The sequence below is a fragment of the Alosa sapidissima genome, chromosome 7 (assembly GCF_018492685.1).
Source record: "Alosa sapidissima isolate fAloSap1 chromosome 7, fAloSap1.pri, whole genome shotgun sequence".
Classification (NCBI taxonomy): Eukaryota; Metazoa; Chordata; class Actinopteri; order Clupeiformes; family Clupeidae; genus Alosa; species Alosa sapidissima.
Genome location: NC_055963.1, coordinates 6,339,686 through 6,364,799, shown reverse-complemented (window position 1 = coordinate 6,364,799; position 25,114 = coordinate 6,339,686). Strand labels below are relative to the sequence as shown.

At 45.0% G+C, this 25,114-nt stretch overlaps 2 protein-coding genes across 6 annotated transcripts in view; one reads left to right on the top strand and one right to left on the bottom strand.

Moving 5' to 3' along the window:
* The first annotated feature begins 105 nt into the window (after nt 1-105).
* tmem106c (transmembrane protein 106C) lies at nt 106-11,311 on the top strand. 2 transcript variants are annotated; one of them, XM_042099088.1, is made up of 8 exons: nt 106-316; nt 943-1,188; nt 8,385-8,448; nt 8,658-8,817; nt 9,225-9,365; nt 9,511-9,560; nt 9,652-9,705; nt 9,871-11,311. In XM_042099088.1, exons 2-8 carry the CDS (start codon nt 978-980, stop codon nt 10,025-10,027), a joined length of 837 nt encoding a protein of 278 aa, XP_041955022.1. In that variant the 5' UTR covers nt 106-316; nt 943-977; the 3' UTR covers nt 10,028-11,311. The 2 variants fall into 2 exon arrangements, with proteins under 2 accessions (XP_041955022.1, XP_041955023.1); XM_042099089.1 differs by lacking the exon at nt 106-316 and adding an exon at nt 734-877.
* Nucleotides 11,312-11,398: 87 nt separating this feature from the next.
* tns2a (tensin 2a) overlaps nt 11,399-25,114 on the bottom strand; it is a 32,722-nt gene continuing 19,006 nt past the window's right edge. For 2 of the 4 annotated variants that reach the window (XM_042098994.1, XM_042098997.1), the window contains exons 4-28: nt 23,929-23,967; nt 23,774-23,815; nt 23,276-23,325; nt 22,889-23,072; nt 22,656-22,706; nt 22,413-22,535; nt 22,058-22,122; nt 21,812-21,895; nt 21,600-21,712; nt 21,264-21,324; nt 20,965-21,040; nt 20,493-20,622; nt 20,170-20,235; nt 19,857-19,973; nt 18,347-19,678; nt 17,807-17,972; nt 16,683-17,716; nt 16,229-16,360; nt 15,892-15,984; nt 15,472-15,549; nt 15,218-15,295; nt 14,836-15,004; nt 14,530-14,598; nt 13,354-13,383; nt 11,399-12,883 (exon numbers count right to left, since the gene is read on the bottom strand). In XM_042098994.1, coding sequence (XP_041954928.1) covers nt 12,742-12,883; nt 13,354-13,383; nt 14,530-14,598; nt 14,836-15,004; nt 15,218-15,295; nt 15,472-15,549; nt 15,892-15,984; nt 16,229-16,360; nt 16,683-17,716; nt 17,807-17,972; nt 18,347-19,678; nt 19,857-19,973; nt 20,170-20,235; nt 20,493-20,622; nt 20,965-21,040; nt 21,264-21,324; nt 21,600-21,712; nt 21,812-21,895; nt 22,058-22,122; nt 22,413-22,535; nt 22,656-22,706; nt 22,889-23,072; nt 23,276-23,325; nt 23,774-23,815; nt 23,929-23,967 — 4,524 coding nt within the window. In that variant the 3' untranslated portion in view covers nt 11,399-12,741. The remainder of the gene's footprint in view (nt 12,884-13,353; nt 13,384-14,529; nt 14,599-14,835; nt 15,005-15,217; nt 15,296-15,471; nt 15,550-15,891; nt 15,985-16,228; nt 16,361-16,682; nt 17,717-17,806; nt 17,973-18,346; nt 19,679-19,856; nt 19,974-20,169; nt 20,236-20,492; nt 20,623-20,964; nt 21,041-21,263; nt 21,325-21,599; nt 21,713-21,811; nt 21,896-22,057; nt 22,123-22,412; nt 22,536-22,655; nt 22,707-22,888; nt 23,073-23,275; nt 23,326-23,773; nt 23,816-23,928; nt 23,968-25,114) is intronic. The other 2 variants (XM_042098995.1, XM_042098996.1) reach the window with 2 other exon arrangements.

The following is a 25,114-nucleotide window of genomic DNA, read 5'->3' as shown; positions in this document are numbered from 1 at the left end:
GCAAGGAAAACCACCCAAGATAGTCTGCATGTCTACCAGTAGGCCTCCACAGCAGTAGATGGCAGTACAGAAAAAAAAATATCACATTTCCATTTTGAAGAGCAGTGACATTAGTGTAGAAGGAGCTTTGCAAAACAACAGTCCTGACAAAGTCGATGTCGCCTATCGGAAAGAACTGTTTTTAGACGATTGCCCAGCTGAAGTGAAATAACAGTGTGTGATATGCTCCTCTTAAAGAATTTCAAGAATAGAAGAACTGAAATATCAGCCCTTCGTCAGTTGGTCACTTTTATGGTTTGACTGTACACGGCAAAAGGTATGAAATGTTTAATCACGCTAGTTAGCTATCTTTTTTTGACGTTATCAATGCTAACGTAATATGTCCCACCTGCAATGTTAGAATTCAATACGGAAAGACAATAGTGGAACGTTTGTGAAAGTAGGCTAATGTTAACTCATAAGAAGTTTGGGTTTACGTGCTCGCTACCGCCATCAGCAGTGAATGTTAGATAAGCTTCGGTAAAGTGCGTGTTCGATTAAATTAAACATAGTACACACCACAGACTCCTCGGACTGCTAGAAAAATAAGGCTAGTTAGCTTTACTTCAGAGGTGTGTCTGTGTTAACACCGGTTAGGTTCCAGCCTCTGTTTTGGAGCAGTCAATGCAAACTTTTGCGCAAATGCACGTCAGCTGGTGATTGATAATTTGTTCGGACGATGCACATGAACATCAGCTGAGAGTGATTGTGCTCGGGTCACAGTCCATCTCAGCACTATCATTGTTTCAGTTCATCATGAGGGATGAGATTAGGCCGCAAACATGGGCGACCCTCACCGTTAAACAAACAATGGTGGTGTTGTGCTCCAGTTATTGAGGTGGGATGCAAAGCGGCACACTCTGTACTTTTCACAATTAAATGTTAACCATGTTATTTTCTTAGGTACCCAAAACAGGTGGGTGAAGTGGTGACAGCTAATGGGAACTTACTGGTCTCAAAACAACCGGACTCTCCTAAATCAGTCCGACAACAGGGGCAGGACAAGCCAAGGCTATCAGGCAGATGATGATGACTCCTTGGATGGCCTGGATCGACAGGAAGACATTGCGCAGTTTCCATATGTGGAGTTCACCGGACGAGACAGCATCACATGTCCAACTTGCCAAGGCACTGGGCGAATCCCCTCAGGTTAGTTTAGTGCAGGTTAACTTCTGTGTGTTTGTGTTGTTCTTTCTGCCTTGTAGGCTACTACTTCCAAGTTTGACCTTTATTCCCCCTCACAGAGCCAATTAAACTGATTGCACCTGTATCAACTGCTTTCTGCTCAGCTAGGCCAACTCTCTCTGTGTCTCTCCATTGGCGTTGGCATTACAAACTAGCCCCATGCATTTCTATGGAGGATTTTTTGAGTGCTGTCTCCTCATTAGAAAGTCTCTGGTATACCCACTTAAAAAGCATCACCATCTCAGTATACCAACTTAAAACAGACAAGGATAGGTATTAATATTTGGGGTTGATCACAGTATACCCACTGCAGCTAACTAGACTACACCACAGCAGTAAGGTGCATACATTTCACCAGTCTTACCTTGTTCAAATACTTGAATGCTAAATGCTAAAAAACAAAAAAGCCAAAACAATTCTTAACAATTTTCCCATTTATTTATAATGTGCATTGAAAACACAATATAAAACTAAAATATAATAGACACTTCAGTGGAAATGCATTGATATTTTAAACAGAAATCATACATCATCATACATACATTTTTCGTTCAATTAAACAAGTTTTACTTTAACTGTTTCCCCTTTTGTTGATTAGAGAAACCACTTTCACTGCCAGTTTGCGTACATTAAAAACACACACACACACACACAGCATGTGAGCAACAACTACATCATATTTACACAATTTTTTCAACAACTATTTTTACAATGGTCTTATTTGGAATGGTCTTTGAAGCCACCGTCTTGCTTCCAGTTAGAAAAGCCTGATTCTGATTTGAAGACTGGCGATGGGTCATTTGAAAGCGAAAATTACGGAAGGGGTAGCAAAACACTAAAGATGGAATATTCCTACCATTTGAAGTCTTTGTATCAGAAGTCATTGAGTGGCCTCTTCCTATTTCCGTGCTGCATCTTGCGGAAAACCAGTTTAGGAGAGGTTGCACAGAACCATCTGCTCTAGAATAGGAAATGTCTGGAGAGAAGAAAATGAAACAAGTTTGAGTAACTTTAATTGTTATTAACTTTCATAACCCACTGTCAACCTGGCGTTTCTAAAATGAATGACAAAATATGCTCACTGTAGTGGCAATAGGAAATAGCATCATACCATTAGGAGCAGCTATGCTTGGTGACTGGTGGTTCTGAAGACTGGGTTGAAGTCACCAGTCCTGAAGTCACTCCTGCGCCATCCCAGTCTGTAGGTGAAACACAAATGCGTGTTTCACAAAATCCATGCTTGTATTCAGCATGTCGTCTGGCAACTGTAAAACCAGTTATTATTTTTTTAAATCATATAAAGCTTGAGTGAGTAGAACATTTCTCAATGAAACTCTCCTTGTCCTAACACTTTGAGACAGAATTCATGCGAAGCCCATGAATCAAATAAACTCAGAATAGTGGTTAATAACTTTGCAATGATGGCTCACATTAACTACAAAAACGTAGCGTTAGCTATTAGACATGTATTCTCATGTTGATGTTAGCAGCTGCCAAACTTTTTCCTCAAGCAAAAAAAAATGTTACGAACGTAACGTAATCGAACGTTATTTACATTTGGTAAGGCGCACTAGCGCATGTAATGTTATTAATTTCGGACCCCAGACAAACAGAATGTCAATTTCTCTGCATTTCATATAACACCATTTCAAACACTTCATACATTACCTTTCCATACTTGAAATCTATCAGCATGCTAACAAACAATCAAACCTCAACTCAAGTAACCTAACGTTAATTTAATGTTTACAGTTCACTGCAAGCTTGCTGCTGCTTTGTAATTTAATTGACAAACTTAACATATTGTGACGGCAACAAAAAAAACGTCCCTTTCACATAATGATGATAACCAACATAGAGATTTGTGACTCACCAAGAAACTTCTGTGGATGATGAAACGCTGCCATCGGCTCTTCACGTTAGAATTCTAGCTGATACTTTCGTTAGCCAAATGTATCGGTTCTTCACGTTAGCTGATACTTCCGTGAGCCAAATGTATCGTTTCTTCACATTAGCAGAGACATTTCTGGTTAGCCAAATGTATTGTTTCTTTTACAGTTCACTGTTTGCTTTAGCTTTCAAACTTCATAGGTGCATTACTGCCACCAGTTGTTTGGGAATGGAATTGCATGTCTGATCGTCGTTCTCAACAAGTTTGACACTTAGGGCTAGTCCACACGTACGAAACCGATCTTTTTTTCCTCCGTCTTCCCTGAAACTCATCAAGAATATTTGCGTCCAAACGGATCCATCTCAACATGACTCAACACGTTACTTCATACCCCAGGCCTATAGGTGGCACTGTTTCTTTACAGAAATTGACCAAAGTTTGTGCTTTACAAACAGACAGAATAGGCTATGACAAAATGGCTAGTGCAAGGAAACCAGAATTGTTTGTGTGGACTGATGGTGAACTGTCAACTGTAGTCAACTGTAAAACTAATAAACTTTATTTTACGGTTTGTGAAGGATGCAGTCCCGTCCTTTATTTGGCTAACGCAGGTAGGCCTACTAATCACCTTTACTTTCTTTGGTTGTAGGATAGTCCGTGATTCACATTAGTTTTGGCTATCACCGCAATTAGGCTACTAAACGCAAGGCTTACCCAAGTTCTAGGCTATTCTGTCGCCACATTTATAATATTGCTATAAAACCTTTGTTAGTAACAGTCAATACGTTTGCCTGCATCAAATCAAATCGCGCATTTGCATTCAGTGTGCTACCATCGGCTTAACGTGAGTTCTAAGCGTCTTTGTATGCTTATATCTGATTTCACTCGACTGTGAATGCATGTATATATGTTGTAACAGACATGTGGACTCGAGTCACATGACTTGGACTCGAGTCAGACTCGAGTCATGATTTTAATGACTTCAGACTTGACTTGATAAAATTCGGCATGACTTGCGACTCGACTTGGACTTGAATACTATTCACTCAAGACTTGACTCGGACTTTGCCTCTTTGACTTGTGATGACTTGACATGTCTCGAATCAAAAACTAAATTTCCTGATCGTGTACCAGTCAACCCAGAGACGCTTTCCCGCGACTAAAAAAAAATAAAAATAAAAAATAGCGGAGACAAGCGGCCAGATCACAGTTCAGTAGATTACTGCCACTACCCCCACACGCGTTACGCACTGTGTGTAGGGCACCAAGAGACAGAGGAAGGACCAACATTTAGCCAATCACTAGTAGCTTTACTGCAAACTGATTTGCACTCTTGTTAGAGAACGTTTGTCAAAAAGCACCAACAGCATGTTACATAAAGATGATACTTTTCGAGTCCTCTCCATTAAGATCCAACTTAAACTTATGCTAAGCTACTGCATTTAATTGAGAACACATCTAAGCACGCACGAGAGGGAGAGAAAACGAGTAGGTTCCAGCTGGCTTGTCATTGTTGATGATGATTGATATCTTCTTTTAAATATAAGAAACATATAAAAAGAAATCGTGGAGGCAAAAAAATACGAGATTAGAGGAGATTGTGAATTTATCCGTTTCTCACTAGCCTACTATACTGTTATAAACTATGAGATCCAGGTCACTATGACATAGCTGCACTCACTGTGATTTGGAAAGTGGACAAGAATATTATGAAGAGTTGTCTTTGCCTTGTGTAATGGAACTGGTGAGTCTTGAAGTATTCAATAATTTATTTACATGAAGCACATTATATGCCGATTGAAACGCATTCCACTCAGCTACTGTAGCTAGGTGGCTACTGGCTACCAGGCTCATAATTCACTTTTAATTGCAAACAGAAAATGTCAAGCAAGCATCATGTCATACATGCTTCTCTTTCCAAAGGAATGAAAGCTGTTTGTGCCAACTTAATATCATGCTTATCATTGTTAAAATTGTGCTATACATGTGGCACAAACAAGTTTGTGGACTAGCCATAGGCTATATTTGAACGGAGCTGGTAAAAAAAGATCATTATGAGAACGTGTGGACAGTGGCACACAATGGGCTTAAAGTGACCGTGCACCATTTACAAATTAGATAAACAGCATCAAATGTCTAGTATTTCTTAAGAAATTAATACTTTAAAACAAAATTACTGTCATTATTATCTTTTAAATAATATAAAACTGTTGACCTTGGCTTCCCTTATGAGTCACCACTGGCAGACAGCCTAATAAATTGTTTGCAGGCAAATCTGTGGCCTAGCGCAGTGAAATACCATCAGTCAAATTATTACTCGTCCTTACAGTGGGCTCCGCAATTTGGAAAAACATTATATATATTTGCAGCTGTGCTGAGTGTCATGTAGCTATCCATTTTGTAGAGATTACTCAGGTATGCACATGTGTATATTACACAGGTATGCACATGCATATGTCGTAAAAGATTACAAGACAGAAACATTGAACATATTTTAATCTGTATTTATAGAAAAAATACTGTGGATTAGATGGAAGTGCTAAAATTATGATCGATAGTCTAATAATGGCATTATTAAGTGAAGAGTACCTGATGACTTGTTCAGGACTTGAAAAAGATTGGGACTTGGACTTGGACTCGACTTGGCTTTGATGTGACTTGGACTTGGACTCGACTTGCCCTTCTCTGTATTTACTTGGGACTTGACTTGGACTTGACTGCTAAGACTTGGGACTTACTTGTGACTTGCCAAACAGTGACTTGGTCCCACCTCTGTGTTGTAAGACATGTAAAATAAATGAATGACACTGGCACTACGCACAAATTAATGTGGCCTAAACTTACACCGCACTTTCCTAATAACTTAAGTTCTCTCGCGTCACTGACAGTAACTAGAATGCATTAAAAAACACTGGGAAAAAACAGTGTTCAGTCCACCAAGTCATAAGCTATCGGCGCTGCGCAGCACCAGTTGTGATATTTATCTTACGGAGTGTAATCGTAGGTAATGTCATGTATGAAAACTAGTATTGTTAGGCAATACTATAAGTGCAAGTCCAGGGCAGCTGAGGTGTGGCGATGACAGCATCGATACGCAAGCAGTATGTGTGGTTTCGCTGTCTAAACGAATTCAAACGGGCTATGGTTTCAGATTTCTCCACTCTGGGACCAGGTTTCAGAAAAGTGCGGTTTCGGGCAGTGCGTTTACAGGATTCGTTTGGACGCTCGGCCAAGACGAAGCAAAACCTCTGCGTTTAACCTAAAAAGCGTCTCCGTGTGGACAGGCCCTTATTGATGATTGACGGTACAGGGGCCAGTGAGGGGCCAATGAGATTTCAGATGGGGCCCGGGCCCCTGTGGCCCCTGGATATAAGGCACATTCCAAGGGCTAACGACTTAGAATGCAATCAACTGCACCTGTGCCTTCTTCTTCTTCTTCTGACAGCCGGCATCCAAAAAGTTGCATTGCTGTCTCCTACAGGACTAGCACCGTAGTGCACTATATCCTACTGTATAGTCCAGCTGTTGCCATTTTAAAACTGTTTCCTGCCACACAATACTTTTACCCTCCGGCTTGGAGGCATCAGTGGTTTCCCTTTGTGCAGCTTCCTTGGCCAACTTATCAACCTTCTCATTTGTTGCAATACCTACATGAGCAGGGACCCATACAAATGATATTTCCACCCCTCTCCTTTTCACATCTCTAATTAATAGAAGAATATCATATATAAGATCTTGTCGACTCTTTGACGATCCTTTCTCAATACTATTGATTGCTGACACAGAGTCACTACGTATCAAAACTTTATGATTTTGAATCTGCTCAGTCCATTGCACTGCCATCAGGATTGCATACAATTCCACTGTAAACACACCAAGATAATTTGAGGTTCTCTTAGAAGCTTGGACATTCCACCTCTGAACAACAAAAGCTGCTCCTGTAGCACCTATTCCTTGATCCTTAGAACCATCAGTGAAAATGAATATGTGTTCTTGATATCTTTGTCTTACGTGACATTGGAATTCATATACCAAATTTGCCTCAGGATTCTCTGTCTTAATCCCAAGTAATTCTAAATCAGTCTTTGGGACCTCCAATTGCCATAAAGGAACTGATGGCCACAATACTCCTGGACAAAAGCTCTTGTCATGAATATCCATTTCCTGTGCCAATGCCTGCCCTGTCCATCCAAAACATGGAAGTCTTACACCCTCTCTCTCCCAGCTTGCCTGAATTGCTACTTTAACTGGGTGATCACTAGCCTAGAAATCTAGACGCACCCCTAGCGACCGCAAATTACATTTGCTGCCAGGGCTAGTATAGCAACTCTTCGTTGGCTTGTGAGCTCCAGAAATCGAAACTTAATCAAGCTAATGAAATCGTGTATGGAGTCGTTAGGTGGGCTTAACATAATGATTGATGGCAGAGTTGCAACGGTTTGGCTTGAATTCCCTGCTACTTGAAAACAAATAAGATGGATGTCGCTGCTGGCGAACAGTGTGACACGAGTTAAGCTTTTATTAAGTAGGCAAACGTTTGAACTAGCCAACTAGCTCCGCTGGTGGGAAACGCATGGGACTCATAGCGCTGCCGCTGTCCTATTGCGTGCAGAGGGAATTTGAAAGACAACTGATTATCCCGCCCCTCGGACTGAGCACTGCGAACAGTGAGTGTCCAGACCCTACATTTTAATGTGGGTCTGGCTCGTCAGGCTAGGTGATCACACCTTTGACCCATCAAATTGACCCAGTAGTTAGCCTGAAGTTGTTTTCTGTGCAACCAGAGTGGCATTTCTCCTGTTTCTATCTGCAAAGAGCACACTGGAGAAGATCTCACAGCTCCTGGTACATATTCTCAGTGCCTTAGCTTGGACTATATCCAATCCAGCTAGTATTGACTTGGCTGCAGACCCATAAACCAAACATCCATACTCAATTCTCGCTCTGATTAAATATATATCAATTTGACCTGTGCTTTCTCACTGACTGCAGCAACTATGACTCCCGCCAACGGTTTCCTCTGCTCACAACTGTTTCATAATAAAAGTTTATATTGCATTTTATGTTAATGTATGTTTTGCATTTTCATGCACTGGTAATTTCCTCGAAATTACATTTTCTAGTTCCAAATGCTCTTCAGCATGTGTGCAAGGAGTAGGACCTTGTTTGTTCTCTCACCTGAAGATTTGTATGTAACATTATCGTCTAAATGGTAAGTTAGTTCCCTTGAAAATTGCTGTATTATCTTTCTCTCTGGTTTGTGTTGCAGATCAGGTAAATGAGCTGGTTGCTTTGATTCCATACAGTGATCAGAGGCTTCGTCCTCAAAGAACGTAAGTAGCATTTCTGTTCTCTGTTTCTTGTGTGACTGTTTTTAATCTTTAACTGATGGTAATTTACCTAATATACATAACATTACAACCTTTGTAAATATTACACTGTGCGCAGAGGACAAGTATGTTCATCATTGACAAGTATGTTCATCAGCTGGAGGAGTCCAGTAGGTGGTGCTAGTTTCAGGTGGTGTTGTGGTGTTTGACAGGAAACTGTATGTGGTGCTGTCTGTGGTGCTGTGTCTGCTGGCCTCCTCACTGGTGGCCTTCTTCATGTTCCCGCGGCCTGTGGGGGTGGAGGATGACGGTATTCGCACGGTCACCGTACACTTTGATCACAACAACAGCAGAGTGCTTATCAACATGACGGTGAGCCTCCCTCAACAGTCAACCTCAAAAGGGCCCCACTGTCAGATAGAGATAGATAAGATACTTTATTGATCCCCAGGGGAAATTCAAGTCTGTGATTGAGCAGAAATCATTAGTGTTTACAATACTCCCCTGTAGACCCGTTTACTCAATTGAGTATAGCTTGGTCATCAAAAACAAGGCTAAGTTATCAGCAGTTTTGAAAAGTAGATTAAACAAGATTAAATGGTTGCAATTCTTTCTTGCCTCAAAATCAGACTTGTCGTAATAAGATATTGTTAAATTTGAAGAAACTTGTAGATGAATGTCTTTCCAGAGGAAGAGGGCGCTTTCGTACAAATTCCTATGTGTGATTTAAATGAACATTTACCACTGATCTTATGATCTCTGATTCTGTCACTCTTCAGAGCTCTTTGAACTTCAGCAACTCCAATTTCTTCACGGTGCTGGTGGACAGCATAACCTGTCAGGTGCTCTACATGAAGACTGTGATCGGGATCCAGCAGCTAGACAATGTCATCCGGATTCAGCCCCTTAGTCATAGACAGGTATGGAGCAACAGTTTCAAATAAGCCAATTTTTAATACAGTTGACTATGTTGTACAGAGGTACATTGAGGCTTGCATTTGGTACTGTATGTGGTCAATTTCTGCAAGGATTCATTGTTGAGATAATAGTGTTTATCTTCCCCAGGTGAACTTCTCTGTTAGCATGGAGATCAGTGGGAGTCTCTCTTATGTCTAGTAAGTAGGTCCCCTTCCACATTATAACACAGAATGCCAATGAAAGGACCTGCATTCATACCTCCTGTCTTGTCTCTCCTGCTCTCTTTAGTGCCTTCTGCACCATGGCCAGCATTAAGGTTCACAACATTGTTGTCTTCATGCAGTAAGTTCTCCTCCACGTACCTCTGAAAAGATTACTGACATCTGTTCCTTCATTCAATCTATTCCTTTTTTTTCCCTTTTTCTTTTCATCTCATCTATCTTCTTAATAAGAATTCATTATGAGTCCCGGGTACTGTGGTTATGAGCTGCATCTCTCTTCCTGCAGGACCTCTGTTAAAACATCCCATATGGTCCGCAGCACCCAGAACACCCTGGAGGCATATCGCTACATTGACTGTGGCTCAAACTCCACAGTACACCAGTCCTCAGCCATCTTATGGTCTGATCCACATCGCAAACCCAGCATCCGCCTGCTGAGCTAAAAAAAAAAGAGACATAAGTGGTTTGAGATGACTGGGGTCATCTGCGGAGATGGAAGTGGGGTTTGATTTATGTAGTTACCTTCAAGGTTTGTTTAATTGGCACCAAAACAAAAGGGAGTCGTTTCCAAGATTTAGCTTCTCTGGGCTGGGTTGGAACATGGGAACGTGTTGCCTCTGATGAGGTGAGGGCTACTTGAGTTTCTTTTCCTTGAAAAAGCTTTCAGAGCGTCATTTAGTTGCACACAATACTGGTTTTGTTACTACTGAATTAGAAACACTTGAAAGTTGCTGCTCTTGGCTTTTGGTTTACTCCATTTCAAGAGCCCTTCCCTTTTGAGTAGGGCATGGTCCAGGAAATGAGTACGTCAGTATGATCTGGATGACTGATAATGAATTGTGCCAATTATGAGCAAAGAATCTTGTGTTAAATTGGTAAGCATTCAGGCTTCATGATTTTGATAATTTTCCGAATTATAGGCTTTCTGATTTGAAGTTGATGAAGCCTTCATTTTTTTTATGGCTTTTAAAGCTTTCAACAAGTATCTTCAACTGGACAAGCTCACGTCCTCAGCCTCAATCCAGTCTCATTTTTACCGAGTGGTAGGGTGCAGTTTTACTAACTATGCTGATTTGAAAGGAAAGACTGCAGTTTTACTAACTATGCTGATTTGAAAGGAAAGACTGCTGTTTTTTTCTTCCTAGAATAATATATCCAAAGATCATTTTGCCTGTGTTTACAAAATAACTTACTTTTTCACAATTTACATATCAATGTTAGACTGAGAGGACTTTGTGCTGTCTTTGCTCTGATTCTGTCTGTTGTAGTCAGAGGGGTTACTGATGCTTAGTGAGGTGTTACTGATGTAAAGACCAGCTGTTACATCATGTGACTTTGCAAAATAAGAAAATGACCACTGCTGGTAACGGTTTCAAATGGTTATTGGTGTTACTTGTCTCCAGTAAGACCAAACGCATGCTACTTTAAACTATGCAACGTTTACCAATGAGCTATATAATATTTATTTTTAGAGATTTTATTTGTCAAAATTGAACTTGAAGATTTGTCATATAATGCTAAATTATAAAGTAAAGTAAAATATAATTTTGAAATAGAATGGTACTTTGATGTTTACAGAAAAAAAAAGCTGACCTGCAAGATTCCTTGAAATGCAGTGTTTTATATTGAAAAAGGAAAAAAATGTTCCACCATAGTGTATTATGTGAAAAAGGGAAAGGCCAATAAATAAAGTTCTCTAATAAATGAAAATGGTTTTAATGTGTTAAGTTTGTTTTTTCATGGTGTGCTTAATTCACTTATTTTCTATTTTCATTTTTAAATACACAATCTTGAGAAATACTCCAGTCAGTGCATTTTGGTACCACAACTTTACATTTCTTTATTATTTACCTCATTTATGCATATATGTCAAAAATAACAAATGATATAAATTCCTTTTTCTTATGTTTCCTGCCTCTTACACTTTCCAGATGAGCTGCATATGGGAAATATATTACTACATACAAAGACCAAAACAGACCACAATATATTAAACCTGTCATAGACACGTTTCCTTCTACAGTATCTGTCGTACACACAAAAACCCTAATCCTGCAAATTAAATACAAGAAGCTTATAAAGTAAAATGTAAAGCTTTAATACAAACAAGTGCTCTGTAAATGTCTTTGGTTAAGTAAAAAACTTTGGCCACTCTTATCTTTGTCCATACAATTATATAAAAATCATATTTTAGAGCTACCTGTGAATACTTGTCTTGGCTAGTACAGTCTTGGTTACAGAGATTTATACATGTGTATGGTTGAGTGATGAAAACCTTGATGCCATTTACCTACTGAGACGTCATACTAGTGATCTATTGCTTGTATGTTATACCATAGGCAAAGGAAAGGAGGACCTCTCCAGCACCTTTTTCACTGTGTACATATATCCATGACTGGGGTCAGCAGTATTTTCCCCTGGTGTTGGAACTGGACTCCCCTTGAGACTGAACAGCTGTTTCAGTGTAATGTGTACTCTGAGTAATAGCCCTTGCTTCCTCATGACTATGCTTCGGGTTAAACCCCAATACGAGAATAGTTAGGCAGTGAGTATGTAACCAACGGTGCATACACTATGCCCATACAACCTCACATTTATCTTTTTTCCTCTTTAGCACATTTCTTAGCCATGCTAAGGTATTTGACCTTGAACTTTCCCAACATCAGTGACTCTTCCCCAAGAGTTTTTGGGGCTCCTGTTAGGGTACCCACATCACAGACTCTGCCCCTCTTTGGTAAGCCAGCACACTACCACACTCTCAAACCTTCAGTAACACTTCCTTTGGACCTCAACCAAAGCTCATGTTCATATATTACAATGATTGTCTATAAAGGTTTATTTACATAAATACATATCTGCTCCTCTTGCAGTCAGAAGAGCTGGTTCCACCTCACATCTAGACCTACTTTAACACCACAAGGGTGACAGTTTTTGTCTTTCAGTTAAACTGTATAACTAACAAAATAGCTTTGGCTCCATCTCAATTAATGCCCATAATGTATTGAATCAGGGAATTTGGTTCTTCTTGACAGTGCTTTTGGTGTTTAAACTGTAAGCTTCATGAACGAGTGTGTGTCTGCTTAAAGACTCGACTAGGGCTGTGAAGCTGTGGCAGAGAACGGCCCCCAGTCCTCTAGTCTTCATCTCATCCTCTCCTCTACCTGCGCTGGGGGGCCAGCATCACTTTGTTGATGAAGTTGACGATGGCAGAGGCCGGCTGCTCTGGGTCCAGCTCCGCAAACAGGTGGCACACGTTCTCCGCCACGCTCCCTGGCTTCTTCGCCACAAAGCCGAACACTCTGGAGATGGAGGTGTTCAAAGAAGTCATTGGCATGGTTGTATCAAAGATGGAAAAATAATAATCATGAACTATCACAAAAATAGGTAGATTAAAGTTTCACATTTCAATTGGCTAAACTATTAGCATATCACGGACTGAGCAGCCATAAACACCCATGATAGTTTAGAACATTAGCAAGTAGTAATCAACATAGTAATCAAACGTATACTGACTGAACAGAGCCACGTGGTGCTGGTAGCAATACTTAGCAACTTAGCAATACTCTTTGTAAATTCAAACTACAAAGATAATAAAGTATATATTTTTATACCTCAGCACATTTCTTAAATCAATATAATCAAAATGATTTAAGAAAGGCAAAGCACTGTGAGATGATGCAAAGCCTACATTCTAACTGCAACATAGAAAAGACATGAATTCTTTCACACATGAGGAGGAAAGATAGAGGCATCTCCACAGAGCACTTACTTAGATGTCGTGCTGTCTGAGTTAGTCCACCTGAAGCGAGGAGGAGGAGACAGAGACGAGACGAGACTCAGAAACACACATGCTCTCACATCCTCGCATCTCCATCCACACAGAACAAGCACAGGGGTACTGCACAGGCACAGTCCAAGCTTTTGCGTGCGCACACACACACGCACGCACACACACACGCACACACACATACTTGCTTTCTTTGTACTGCTCACTTAAATTCTTACATTCTGAATCAGTTACTCTACCTTCTGTCAAAGAGTGGACCATAGCCTTGCCATCGATATATGTTGAATAATCCTGTCACTGCTCAATTTAAAGTCCATGAAATCAGACTTTTTATGTTTATAGACCACATTAATTTCCAGATGTAGTGTGGCAGAACCAGACAGACAATTTTATCTGGTGTGAGTGTACAATTCACCTTTTGTTTTGTCAAAATTTTTGTTACAATTCAACAAAATTCTATAAAATTATCTATTTTTTTATCTTCTTGGAAAGGGGGAGGGCAAATAGCTGGACTACTACTGAAAACTGTTTTGTGTACACTCCATAAAATATTACAGATAATCTCCAAATGTGATAAAAGCCACCATTAGCCACATATAAGTGACATATAAGTGATTCCTCCCCAATGTCATACTCCCCTCAGTCGTACCATACACAAACACACATATACACAGAGACAAGGCAGCCAGCACTAGATCATGCAGCAGCAAACTGTGAGTAATGATTGATAGATGACTGTTAATACCATTCCAAAATGAGGTGGTGCATGTAGTAAGACTGGTTGACCATCTTTCAATTTTATATTCAATACTTTAAAAGAAAAGAGACTGCTTTGCTCTACAAGGAGTAATATTATTCTGTTGGACTTGATGATCCAAGTGATAGACATCTCGGGAGAACTTGTCAAAATATTACTGGTACATTACAGCTAATAACACTTGAAAGTCCGGTTTCACTATTAGATTGTGCCTACAGATGTGCACCATGGATCATTGAACCATTCTGTCTGAATTCATTCAAAGAGAGGCATTTGTTATTGGTTACTAAAGTGAACCTTCTGACATGTATTATTATAATAACAAACATGCAGTATAATGATGTTTTTATGTCCACTGCGAGCATGGAGCCTCACAGAGGGCCTTTGTCGTCTGAACCTACCTTCGGTCCTGTGGGTCAGTGCTGCTGAACGTGACGCTGTTAAGAGGATAGTGTCTCCTGAAGAACACCCTGAGAAGAGACCATTTAATAGTGATGTTTACCAACAGGTTTAGAGTGAATGTCAGTAACCTGACATGTCGTCATGAGCCGAACACTGGCATTATGTACCATGGCCTGCTTCACTGTGAAATATCGTTTTATTGCAGAGTGAAATGTGTGCACTGACATTATGTACCATGGCCTGCTTCACTGTGAAATATCATTTTTATTGCAGAGTGAAATGTGTGCTGATGTTGTGTACTTTACCTGCGCTGGCTGTCTGTGAGCGTGATGCCCTGGGCTGACACCTTGAAATGAACCACAGTGGCAGCCGGCCTCGGACTCCGGGACAAGGTTGCAGCTGTGGCCTTGGCAATGGCCTGGGGTCCTGTCAGTGACTCGGTCTCCACAGAGTTAAGGTACAGCACATTACAGGCTATTCAGGGGAGAGAGGACACTAGTTAGACTCTTCCTGATCAAGAGCATGGTTTCAAAAAAGGGGGTCTTCCTTACATCCAAAGCTTTCTCCCAGAGGACTAAATCCCTGAGCTAAAGGTAAAATGATTTAAAACATACACATATACTGTCTAGGGTCTGTCTCTAACATTCCAAAGCAGATGTTTATGCAGAGACATGCATGGGCCCTCACCTGCACCCTGTTTGAGCAGGTCTGCAGCTGTGCTCAGGTTGCTGACCGGCTGCACCTCCTGGATGTCTCCTAACAGGTCTGGAACAACAAGGTGTACTGGCATGTGAGGAGATGCAGATGGCTAAATCCTTGGTGCTTGGTGTAAGTAAATGGCATGTGTGGAGATGCCGATGGCTAAATCCTTGGTGCTTGGTGTAAGTAAGTAACATGATTAGAAAGCCTGTTTCCAACTGCAGCATTGTTTACTTGTTTACCTTTCTCTGGGATGCGAAGGGCACAAGGCAGGGAGATAGGAGTGATGGAATGCTGATATACAAGAGCAGACAGACTCCCTGGAAAGACAGATAAACAGTCCTCTACACTCAAATGCATGTTATGATCCAAAAAAAGTGATAATATCTCACAACTCACAACACAATATGCAACTGGTTTTAGCCCGAGTCTCTAAACAGGAATCTCTAAACATACTCTGTGGCAGTGAACACCCAAACCAGCCCTTTGAATAGACAAAGCATGTTAAAAACAAATAACCAACCTCCATCAAGCGTAGTCAGCATAGCATGCCATGCCGGCATGTTTGAATTGCGCAAAACCCACCATGGCCTATAAACAGCTGTACAAAACAACCCCGGTAGCTTCAGCTGGTTAACCATGAAATGATAGGTTGTCCTTACCAAAATAGGGCTCATTCTGGCATCCCTTTATCTTAACTCCTCGAGGACCAGTCTCAATCAGGAAGTGCCGCACTAGCTGTTCCAAAGGATCAGCTACTTTGAGTGAGGGAGAGAGAGAGAGAGAGAGAGAGGGAGAGAGAGAGAGGGAGAGAGGGAGAGAGAGAGAGACTGTGAATAACAATGGAACATTCCAGCATTGTCTGAGCACATCTCAGAATAAGAAAGCAAAGATATCTAGTTGTGCCATACATCTGTGCAGTAATGTCTGTCTTGGTTCAGGAATGGGATGTGTTCATTTCAACACCATGGAAATCAGGAAGAGAGATGCAAAGTGTACCTTTGTTATTGTGGCTGTTTACATTGGGCGGTGGAGTGGCCACCTTCAGTGCAAGACCGTAGGCCCCCTGAAACGAGTTGCTGTCCCGGATCAAAAACACCCCAGGCTCTCTCTCTTTAAGCGCAGCAATAGCTGTGGAGAAAGTGTTATTCATGTTTATCTAACCCAGTCAGGTTACAGGACTTGCAGGACTGGAGTTTCAGGATAAATATACTACTCAAACAAATTAAGGGAACACTTTAATCATACACTGGATCAGTACTCTGACACTGTTTGGTTCTGAGCACAAGTAAAACTTTTGAGGCGAGTGTTTTATTTTGCAAGAACTGTCAGACATTCTGTGAATGTAGTTTGAGAATGGAGAAAAGGGTGGAACATTTCAAAAAATGTGTTTTAACAATTGTGGAAAACTGTAAGTGTTCCCTTCATTTTTTTTAGCAGTATATTTAGTTACCTTGGTCTCTGGAGATGCCTGGCTTATACCAAAAGCGGGAGCTGTCCTGCACAAATTTGACGCTGACTCTGTTGCCCAGCTCCTCCTCGGTAATGGCTCCTTCGCTTTGGCTGGCCGGCAGGGCCACCTCGCCCACGGACGGGGAGAAGGTGACGTGGTGCTGACCCGACTGCTGGCTCCCCGCCCCCGGCCTCAGGGAGCCCAGCCTTCCGTTGGGGGAGCCGGGCAGCGCGCCTTGGCGCCGCTTCTCAGGGAGCGGAGGCTGAGGGGCCGCGCTGCCTGGGTGTCCCGAATAGGAGCCCAGAGAGCTGGCCGGCTGGTAGTAGCCAGAGGTCAGCGGGAAGGTGGGGGTGGAGTATCCCTCTGAGGCCGGTGAACCGCGGGCGCTGCCGATGCCCTCCATGCTGGAGTAGTGCGGCTCGGCGGTCAGCATGAGCCGGCGGCCCAGCGTGGCGAAGCCCGGCACGGGGGGCTCGGCGGTGGGGGAGCCCTCCTGACTGCTGCGGGGAGGCGAGGAGGGGGCCGAGTGGGCTTTGGGGAACGCGGCCTCTGGCGCGCACGAGACGTTGCCGATGGGCTGGACTGGGGCGGATGCGGGAGAGGCTGGGGCGGGGGAGAGGCCGGAGGAGTCGGGTCCTGCCCGCTGGACTGACGCGGCCACTGCGTCCATCAGAGGCTGAGGCTGAGGAGCCTGCGCGCTGTCCCCTGGTGGGAGCGCTGCTGTGGGGTGAGCGTGGGGGGGGTCTGGGGGCACCACGGACATCGGTGTGGGCTGGCTCGGGGAGCCAGCCGGTGAGCTGTGGGTCTCCTGCACCTCTGGACTGAGCGAGGAGGGGCCAAGGGTCTTGGGAGCTGCCTGTGTGCAGGGGTCAGTGCTGGGGGGCTCGCTGTCTTTGGAGCCCTGACTGGGGCTGTGAGTGTCCTGAGGTCCAGGCTGGGGTGTGGCGGGGGACTGCGGCTGGGGCTGGACTGTTGCACTGTCACCGAGAGCCTCCTTAGAGCGCACCTCTCCGTCACAAGCTGCCAGGCTGGGGCTGAGACAGAAACACAACTCTCTTTAGACATCTGTTATGGTTATCAACTCTGATCATAACAGTGGAAAAGAATATCACATGACACTTCACCTCTCTTGTGTCCGCAGAGGGCTGCTGGTATGAACTGGGGTGGGTGGTCCAGACATATCTGATGGTGTGGAGCAAGGAATGTGTGTTTCCCTGTGCATCCCCCTCAAGGACACGTGGTTAATGTGGTCCCGCCAGTGAGCACCCTCAATTATGGTTGCGTGGCCATCTGACGAAAAGGAAAACATTCACAAGACGTGAGGCCAGTCATTAGAGGAAGCCCATGAGCCCAAAACCCTTTATGTGACCTCAATAAGCACAAAGCCAAGATAAGCAGAGAATAGGAATGTAAGCCACTGATGATTTATATTCTATAATAATAAAAGTGCTCTGTGCCCAGCCATGCCAAGCGCCACTGGCCACGAAAACCACCACTGCCAAAATGACCAGAAGTTTGTTCATCACTTAAAAATCCTTATTCAATCCACCTGCAATTTCATGGAAGTTATGAGAATGTAACTGACTGGAGGAAAAAATACTGTTTGAGTTATGTCACAAGGTTCTTTCAAAGCATCCAATAAAGATGACTGAAATGGCACCCACCGGTTTGTGTGTCAGGAGGGTACTGCTGCGAATGGGCCTCAGAGTGGCTGGAGGGTCCATGGCAGTTGGCGGGAGGGGGCAGAGGCGAGGTGGACTCGGACTGGTAGCCTGAGGCGTAGCCCCTGCTCTCTGAGGGGGAGGGCTGGTAGGGAGAGCAGGGGCAGGCCTGCCGTGGCGTCTGGTAGCCGCTGCTGCTGCTGTACTTCATGTCCAGGTGCGAGTAGGTGTGCGAATGCGTGGGCTCCGGGTAGGCCGGGTGGCCGGACGGCAAGGGGTCGAAGGTGAACGCGGGCAGCTCGTGGCCCTGGGGGCCGTAGCCTGACATGGTGGCGCGGCGGTGCCAGTAGTCGGCCTCGCGCTCCCACTGCAGGTCGGCGTCGCGCTCGCGCTCCCAGTGCAGGGACACCTCTCGGCCGCGCCTCAGGCCCTCGCGCTCCCAGGGCAGCGCATGGAAGGCCGAGTCCTCCCGCCGGACGCAGCAGTCCCGGCATGGGCAGCCGGGGGGCCCCAGGCCGTCCAGCAGCATCACGTCGTGGTAGGGTCCCGGGGGCTTGGGGTGGTGTGGGTGCGGGTGACCGTGGGACGCGGGGTGAGGGGGGTAGGGCAGGTAGTCGTCCGCCCGGCACAGCAGACGGCCAGCAGGGGAGAGGCCGTGGGGGTTGTCCTGGCTGGGGTAGGGGCACATGTGCCGGGAGGGCCCCTCGGAACAGGTGCGGTGCAGGTAGTGTGGCGCCCCCTGCTGGCGATCCCACAGCAGGTCAGGAGGGGGCAGGGACTGGTGTGAGTGGGCACTGTGGTGCTGGCACATGCCCATGAGGCCTGGCGGTGGGCCGCCGGAGTGGCCATTGGTGCCGGACGGTCTGTCCAGGCAGTAGCCATTGGGCAGGTGGTGCGGGCGGTCGCAGGCCGGCTCGGAGCAGTGCTGCGAGCGGTAGCCCACGCGGCAGGAGCAGGAGCGGCTCAGCCGAAGGGTGCCCGTGCGCTCGGGCGGCAGGACGGGGTCACCGTCGTCGTCCAAAATGGCTGTCTCACGCTCCCGCTGGTCTCGTCCGCCGGCCCGGTCCCCCTCGATGCCCCCCAGTAGCCGCTCCAGGTCCTCGCGCTCCTGCTGGGTGGGCGGCGGCGGGCGTGCCGGCTCCTCGATGCGCTCGGCCACCGCCGAGGAGTGGCCCGAGTCTGAGCTGACCGACAGCAGCTGGCTGGGACGCTCCTCGGCGGCGCTGCATGGCAGGCTCCCATTGGTGGAGGTGAGCGACCCAGAGCCAGCAGCACGCCTCTTCTTCACCTGGGCATACAGACTGCCGTCCAATGGGCCGCGAGTATGACCAATATCTATATAAGGGCACAGGGTCTTAATTAGACAACAACCTCAAACCCCAACACTGGTCATATTGGCTGATACACAAACATGACTTATAATGCAAAACGTTTTTTGTGTTCATCATGGTTTATTTTACTTCAACTACTACGTCTCACAATTTCTAGTCTCTAGTTGGATTCTACACTGTACCTTCCAAGCTGTCTTGATGCCTCTGGTTGAAATTCTCATAAGAATCCCAACGCACCACTGGGTCTGATGTGTTGTAGTCAACAGTCACCGCAGGGTCGTTCCTCTGGTACTCTCGACCTGACAGCAGTGAGGAAGTTCACCCATGACTTTAGAAAAACATCAGCCAGACCAAAAGTACCAAAAAACTACTGTAGCTATTTATATCATGTTGTTAAACTCTAGTGTAGTTAAACTCCAATGTAGAAGATCTTTGTCTTTAAAAGTCATATTATAATAGGTATTGCTAATGAGAAAAGTGAGTACACGCCCTAACCTTTCATCTTCTCTGGTCCAGAGGAAAACACAAACTCCACTGTTGCATCAGAGGGAAACCTGTCATCTGCACAGAGAGGAGAACAGTGCGGTGAAAGTCAGTCACGATTAGTGTAACATTGTGTCACATTAGTGTAATTGTTTAGCTTGGCATGTCCTTTCTCTATGACCACACAGTATTTCATAGTTTGAGTTTCTCAGTGTTGGCGTGGATGGCTGAGGATCATTAACAGTGGATCTTAAGTTAAATGGCTGTTGACATTTATGACATTCTATGACTAGTACGAGTCTCCACCCATGTTGGCTCTGTGAAGTAAAGCCCACCTGAGCAGGCCTCATCCAGCTCCCCTTTCCCAAACCAGAGCTGCGCCCCGTGGATGGTGCAGGTGTGGAACTGCAGCTGGAACACGGTGTCCCTCTCGGCCTTCTGCACCCGTCTGTGGTAGCACTTGACCTGCAGGGGGCGCCAGAGTAAGACACACACACACACACACACAGAGGGTCATGAGGGGAGAGTGTGGCAGAGGTGAGCACATGGTTTGTGTGTATGTGGGTACAAACTGGACATGAGAGAGCGTGAAAGGGTGAGGATTCAAGGCACAGAGGAGTGGACGGGTAAATGGGTAGGGGTACGTACGAAAGGATAGAAAAAGCAGATGTAATGGAGAAACCATCCCTAGCTGTGTGGCCCACGCCAGCCAGTTGTTAGGTGACTGCCAGGAACAGAGCTTGATCATGCCATGAGGGTAAAAATAGAAAAACACAACTCATCCAGCCACATAAATACTACACCAACCATTATGTCTCCTTTTAGTAGCAGTGCAGGTTCTATGGTAACACACAGTCGTCTTCCTCCCGAGCCTTGCAGGTCACTATGAGGAACACACACACACACACACACACACGCACGCACACACACACACACACGCACGCACACATGCACGCACACACACACACACAAACACAGACACCAATTCATTTTCATTTGAAACCTTCATTTGAAGGGGGATGAAATTCCTCAGATGAACTTTATCACCTTTATTAGTCATTAAATTTGATGGCAATTTAATTTGTGTGCACTTGACAGTCACTTACTATATTCCAGATGTGTAGACCAGCTGCATGGACTGATATATCTTGAGGAATGGAAAGTATCCTGGGAAAGGAGGGAAGAGAGATGTTAGACACAGAGGAATGTGCTGAGCCTCCCATCTCCTCCTCCTTGATTGCTTCAGTTTAAAAAGTTAGACACATCATGCTGAGGGATCGCAGATGATAAGCCAGCTCACAATTCAGACCTAGCAGATCTATCTTAATCAAGACAGATGAATCCATTCCATCTACATGCTGCTAAGGCTGAGAATAACACTTAGTAGAACTCAGTAGAACTCAGTAGATAACTGATCATCTGGAGTGGAAGTGCCAGCTCACCTCCATCAGCCTGGAAGTTGGGGATGGTGGGGATGAGGACCTGGTGGAGGAACAGGGGACTGCTGTTCATCTTGATGGCCCCTGAGAGGAGACCTCCAAAGTAGTAGATGTACCTGCAGGGAGGAGGCCACTGTTAACTGTCCAGTCCCTCACACAATTAGATGGGCAGTAGAGATGGACATGGGTGAGGTGTTGGTGAGGGGAGGACTGACCTGTTCTGTGAGGGCTGGAGGGAGGAGGACACCTTGTCCTCACAGAACTTCCTCATGGCCAGCGTGCTCAGAGCCTGGTCTGCCCTGCTCACACACACACACACACACACACACACACACACACACACACACACACACAGACACAGACACAGACACACACACAAACATAGAACATTGACTAACTGGTTCCTTTCTTAAGATGAAAGAAAACTTAAAAAAATAAAAAATACAGTTGTTGGGTCTCACCCTGCAGAAATCTTGCTGTAGTGCATGTAGGCTGCAATGATGACTCCGGTTTTACCTTTGTTGCCCTGCAGTCAGGAATATAACATGGATGAGTATCTTTTCATTTCAAGTTTACACACAGAAATACTGACAATTTATATAGAAATTATGAAGTAAGGCAAAATACTGCATACACCATTATACACCACTGGAGTCAAAGGCATTGCATTTGAGTGTAATTATTCTAAACTGTGTAGACTACGCTGCGTTCTGCAGAAGCCCAGGGGAGATGGGAGGTGTTGGTCATTGGGTTTGACCTCTGAGTCCTTCACCTCCACCTCCACAGAGAGCCCTGAGAGCACATCTGACCCCTGACCTTGCAATGCAGCACCACCACATGCTGGGGGTCGGAGTTCAGCCAGGTCTCCATGGCTTTGCACATGGCACAGATTTTGTCGAGGGGAGGGGCGTGGAGGTCGGGCCAGCCAAAGTCATGGACCTGAGGCAGGGAGGCAGGGGGCAGTGCAGGGATTAGGTGCATTCTCACCAGATTACACCGCTAATTACAGACAAGGCTGGAACAGAGAGGGCCACACATCACACAGGGCAGCCACCTCACCTTTGGGTTCAGGCGGGTGATGTCATGCCTTCTCTCTGAGAGGTTGAGAAGCTGAGGAAGAAATAAAAAATGCAAACCAATTAACTGCTATACAAATAACAAAACAAAAAGTATACAAATCCCCCGTCATTTCAGTAGAATTGTAATCTACTCTACTGGTACACTCATGACACCTTGATCTTGACAAATAGAGAGACAGACACACAGGTCAAATACAGTCTTTCTTTACTGACCAGAAACTTGTCCTGGTGTTTGGACTTCAGCATGGCAGCCACCTCCTTGAGGTTGCCACGGTAACGCTGCTCCTCCAGCAGAGGGGGAAAGAAGACGGAGATGATCCTCTCTGTGATGTATGTAAGGTCAAAGTCATAGTTCCTCTCCATGACGCGCTCCATCACCCGGTCCACACTGAAGCTCCTGGACAGAGGGATCCTTTTAGCCTCCCTACCAACTCACTTTTACATACCATAATATCACACACAGCATATTGCATATGCAGATGCATATTTGGACAAGATAGTTCTTAACAGTTACATATACTACTCAGAGTCATACAATGTATGAGGTTGGAGAGAACATGGAGGAGAAGCAATTCTGTCCAGCAGCTCTAGAGTCTTTACCTGGGAAGAGTACTCCGTTGTTTGGAGTACGTCAAGGACTTTGTGGAACCCTGTGCACAGAAGGACACATATTACACAACTGTTGAAGAAACCAAGCATGATGTCACAGTTTTGATCCAATTTGTCTCAGCTGTACTGGAGCTTTGTGCCATTTGAGGGTGGAGGAGTCATGTGCCTGCACATGGTGCAATGACAGCATTAAAGCAGCTCTGTTTCGACATCAGTAAGGGCCAGTCCCAAGGTTCTAACATTCATCATGAAGCATTAGTTGTGAAGTGTCTGAATTCTTGTGAGCTTGAGCTCTTGTCTTCCACCACACAGTACATCCCATTGACAACAAAGCCCCGAATGGAGACATCTGTTTAGCTAACATCACCTTCAGACTGGATTTAGCATGTGAGAGAATATGACCGGACGAAAAGCCCTGACTGCTGCATGTAAAGAGCCTGCAGAGGAACAGCAGTGAGAGTGAAGGAAAACAGCGCAGAAGAGCCTTACCAGGTGCTGGATGTGTCTGGAGGGAGCAGTTCCCCTGCGCTGCTGCAGAGGAAATAACACACTTCTTTTAAATCAGAGAAAACGGCACGAGACAGAGAAAGAGAGAAACAGAGAGAGAGAGAGAGAGATGAAGGGAGATAAAACACACCACTCACCAGGTCAGCTGGGGCAGCCGGGATGCAGGCCGTGTTCACCTGCAAAACAGAGACAGAGCCATGGGTCACAGATGCACAGCGATGGCGAACACTTCACATGCGAGGCACGTCCATTTGCTTCGGGTCGTCCATTTGTTTTATTTCTTCCTCAGGAAGAGGGGAAGGGAGTGGAGGCAAATGAAGCAGAAGGATCCTCTGGGATGGGCCAGAGGAAATGCTCCGTCCGACAGGGAGATAAAGGCCCAAAAACAACCCTCGACCGCAGATAACAGGCACCACTCTGTGCACACTAAGATCCATCTGCTCATGTGGGACACAGCCGTGAGGTCAGACTCATGGGCAAAGCTGTGTGCATCACACAGTGTCAACACAGCACTCGTGTTCACTCATCACTCAGCAGTGACACCAAAGTCAAGCTTGAACACACACCCAAGTACTACATCGATTTTAGACGTCATGGAAACATCAAAGTTTGTTTTGTTTTTGTTTGCATTTCTCACACATACACAAACAGATATACTGGGCACACTCTGCTGCCTCTTGGTGACCTCTGCTCCAGCAGGAAGTGGAGACGCTGTGAATTCAGCGGTAGGGATTTGCGTCAGTCCCATGCGAGGTGAGCTGGACAGAGGCTCGAGGGCTTGTGTGTGTGTGTGTGTGTGTGTGGAGGCTGGAGTCCTGCTGACAACCGTCATGCTTACGTAAGGGTGCAGCCACACCAGGCTCTCAGCCCCAACCCCCACTGCCCCCTCCAACCATATCCGCTCCCCTGCTTCATCCAGGGGGCTTGTTTGGCCACAGGAAATGGGCAGTGCCTTGTGTATTTCATTGTGTATAGACCAAAATATTCCAAGGTTTTGGATTCACGTGTGTGTGTGTGTGTGTGTGTGTGTGTAAATGTCAGTGTGTTGTTGGAGTTGTGCTTGTTTTGGTTGCAGTGAATATTCTTGGAATGGGCTTTTGTGTTGGTAAGACAGTGCTGTATTTGTGTGTGTGTTGCTAGGTGGGTTTCCATTTTAATAATAAGCTCTCCAAGTGCTTGGCTTGAGGACAGATGTCGCATGTGAGTAAAGTTTTGGCTCTTGAAGAAACTGAGGCAGAGCATTTTAATGTGTAATGATTTGATTTCACCATGGCATCCTTTCAAAGCATGATTGGGGTCTTCTGTTGCACAAACAAGCATTAA

Coding starts and splice junctions, on each gene's coding strand:
- tmem106c (XM_042099088.1), top strand. CDS start 978: ATGGGAACTTACTGGTCTCAAAACAACCGGACTCTCCTAAATCAGTCC. Junction 1,189..8,384: donor CACTGGGCGAATCCCCTCAG/GTTAGTTTAGTG, acceptor TTTGTGTTGCAG/ATCAGGTAAATGAGCTGGTT. Junction 8,449..8,657: donor AGGCTTCGTCCTCAAAGAAC/GTAAGTAGCATT, acceptor GGTGTTTGACAG/GAAACTGTATGTGGTGCTGT.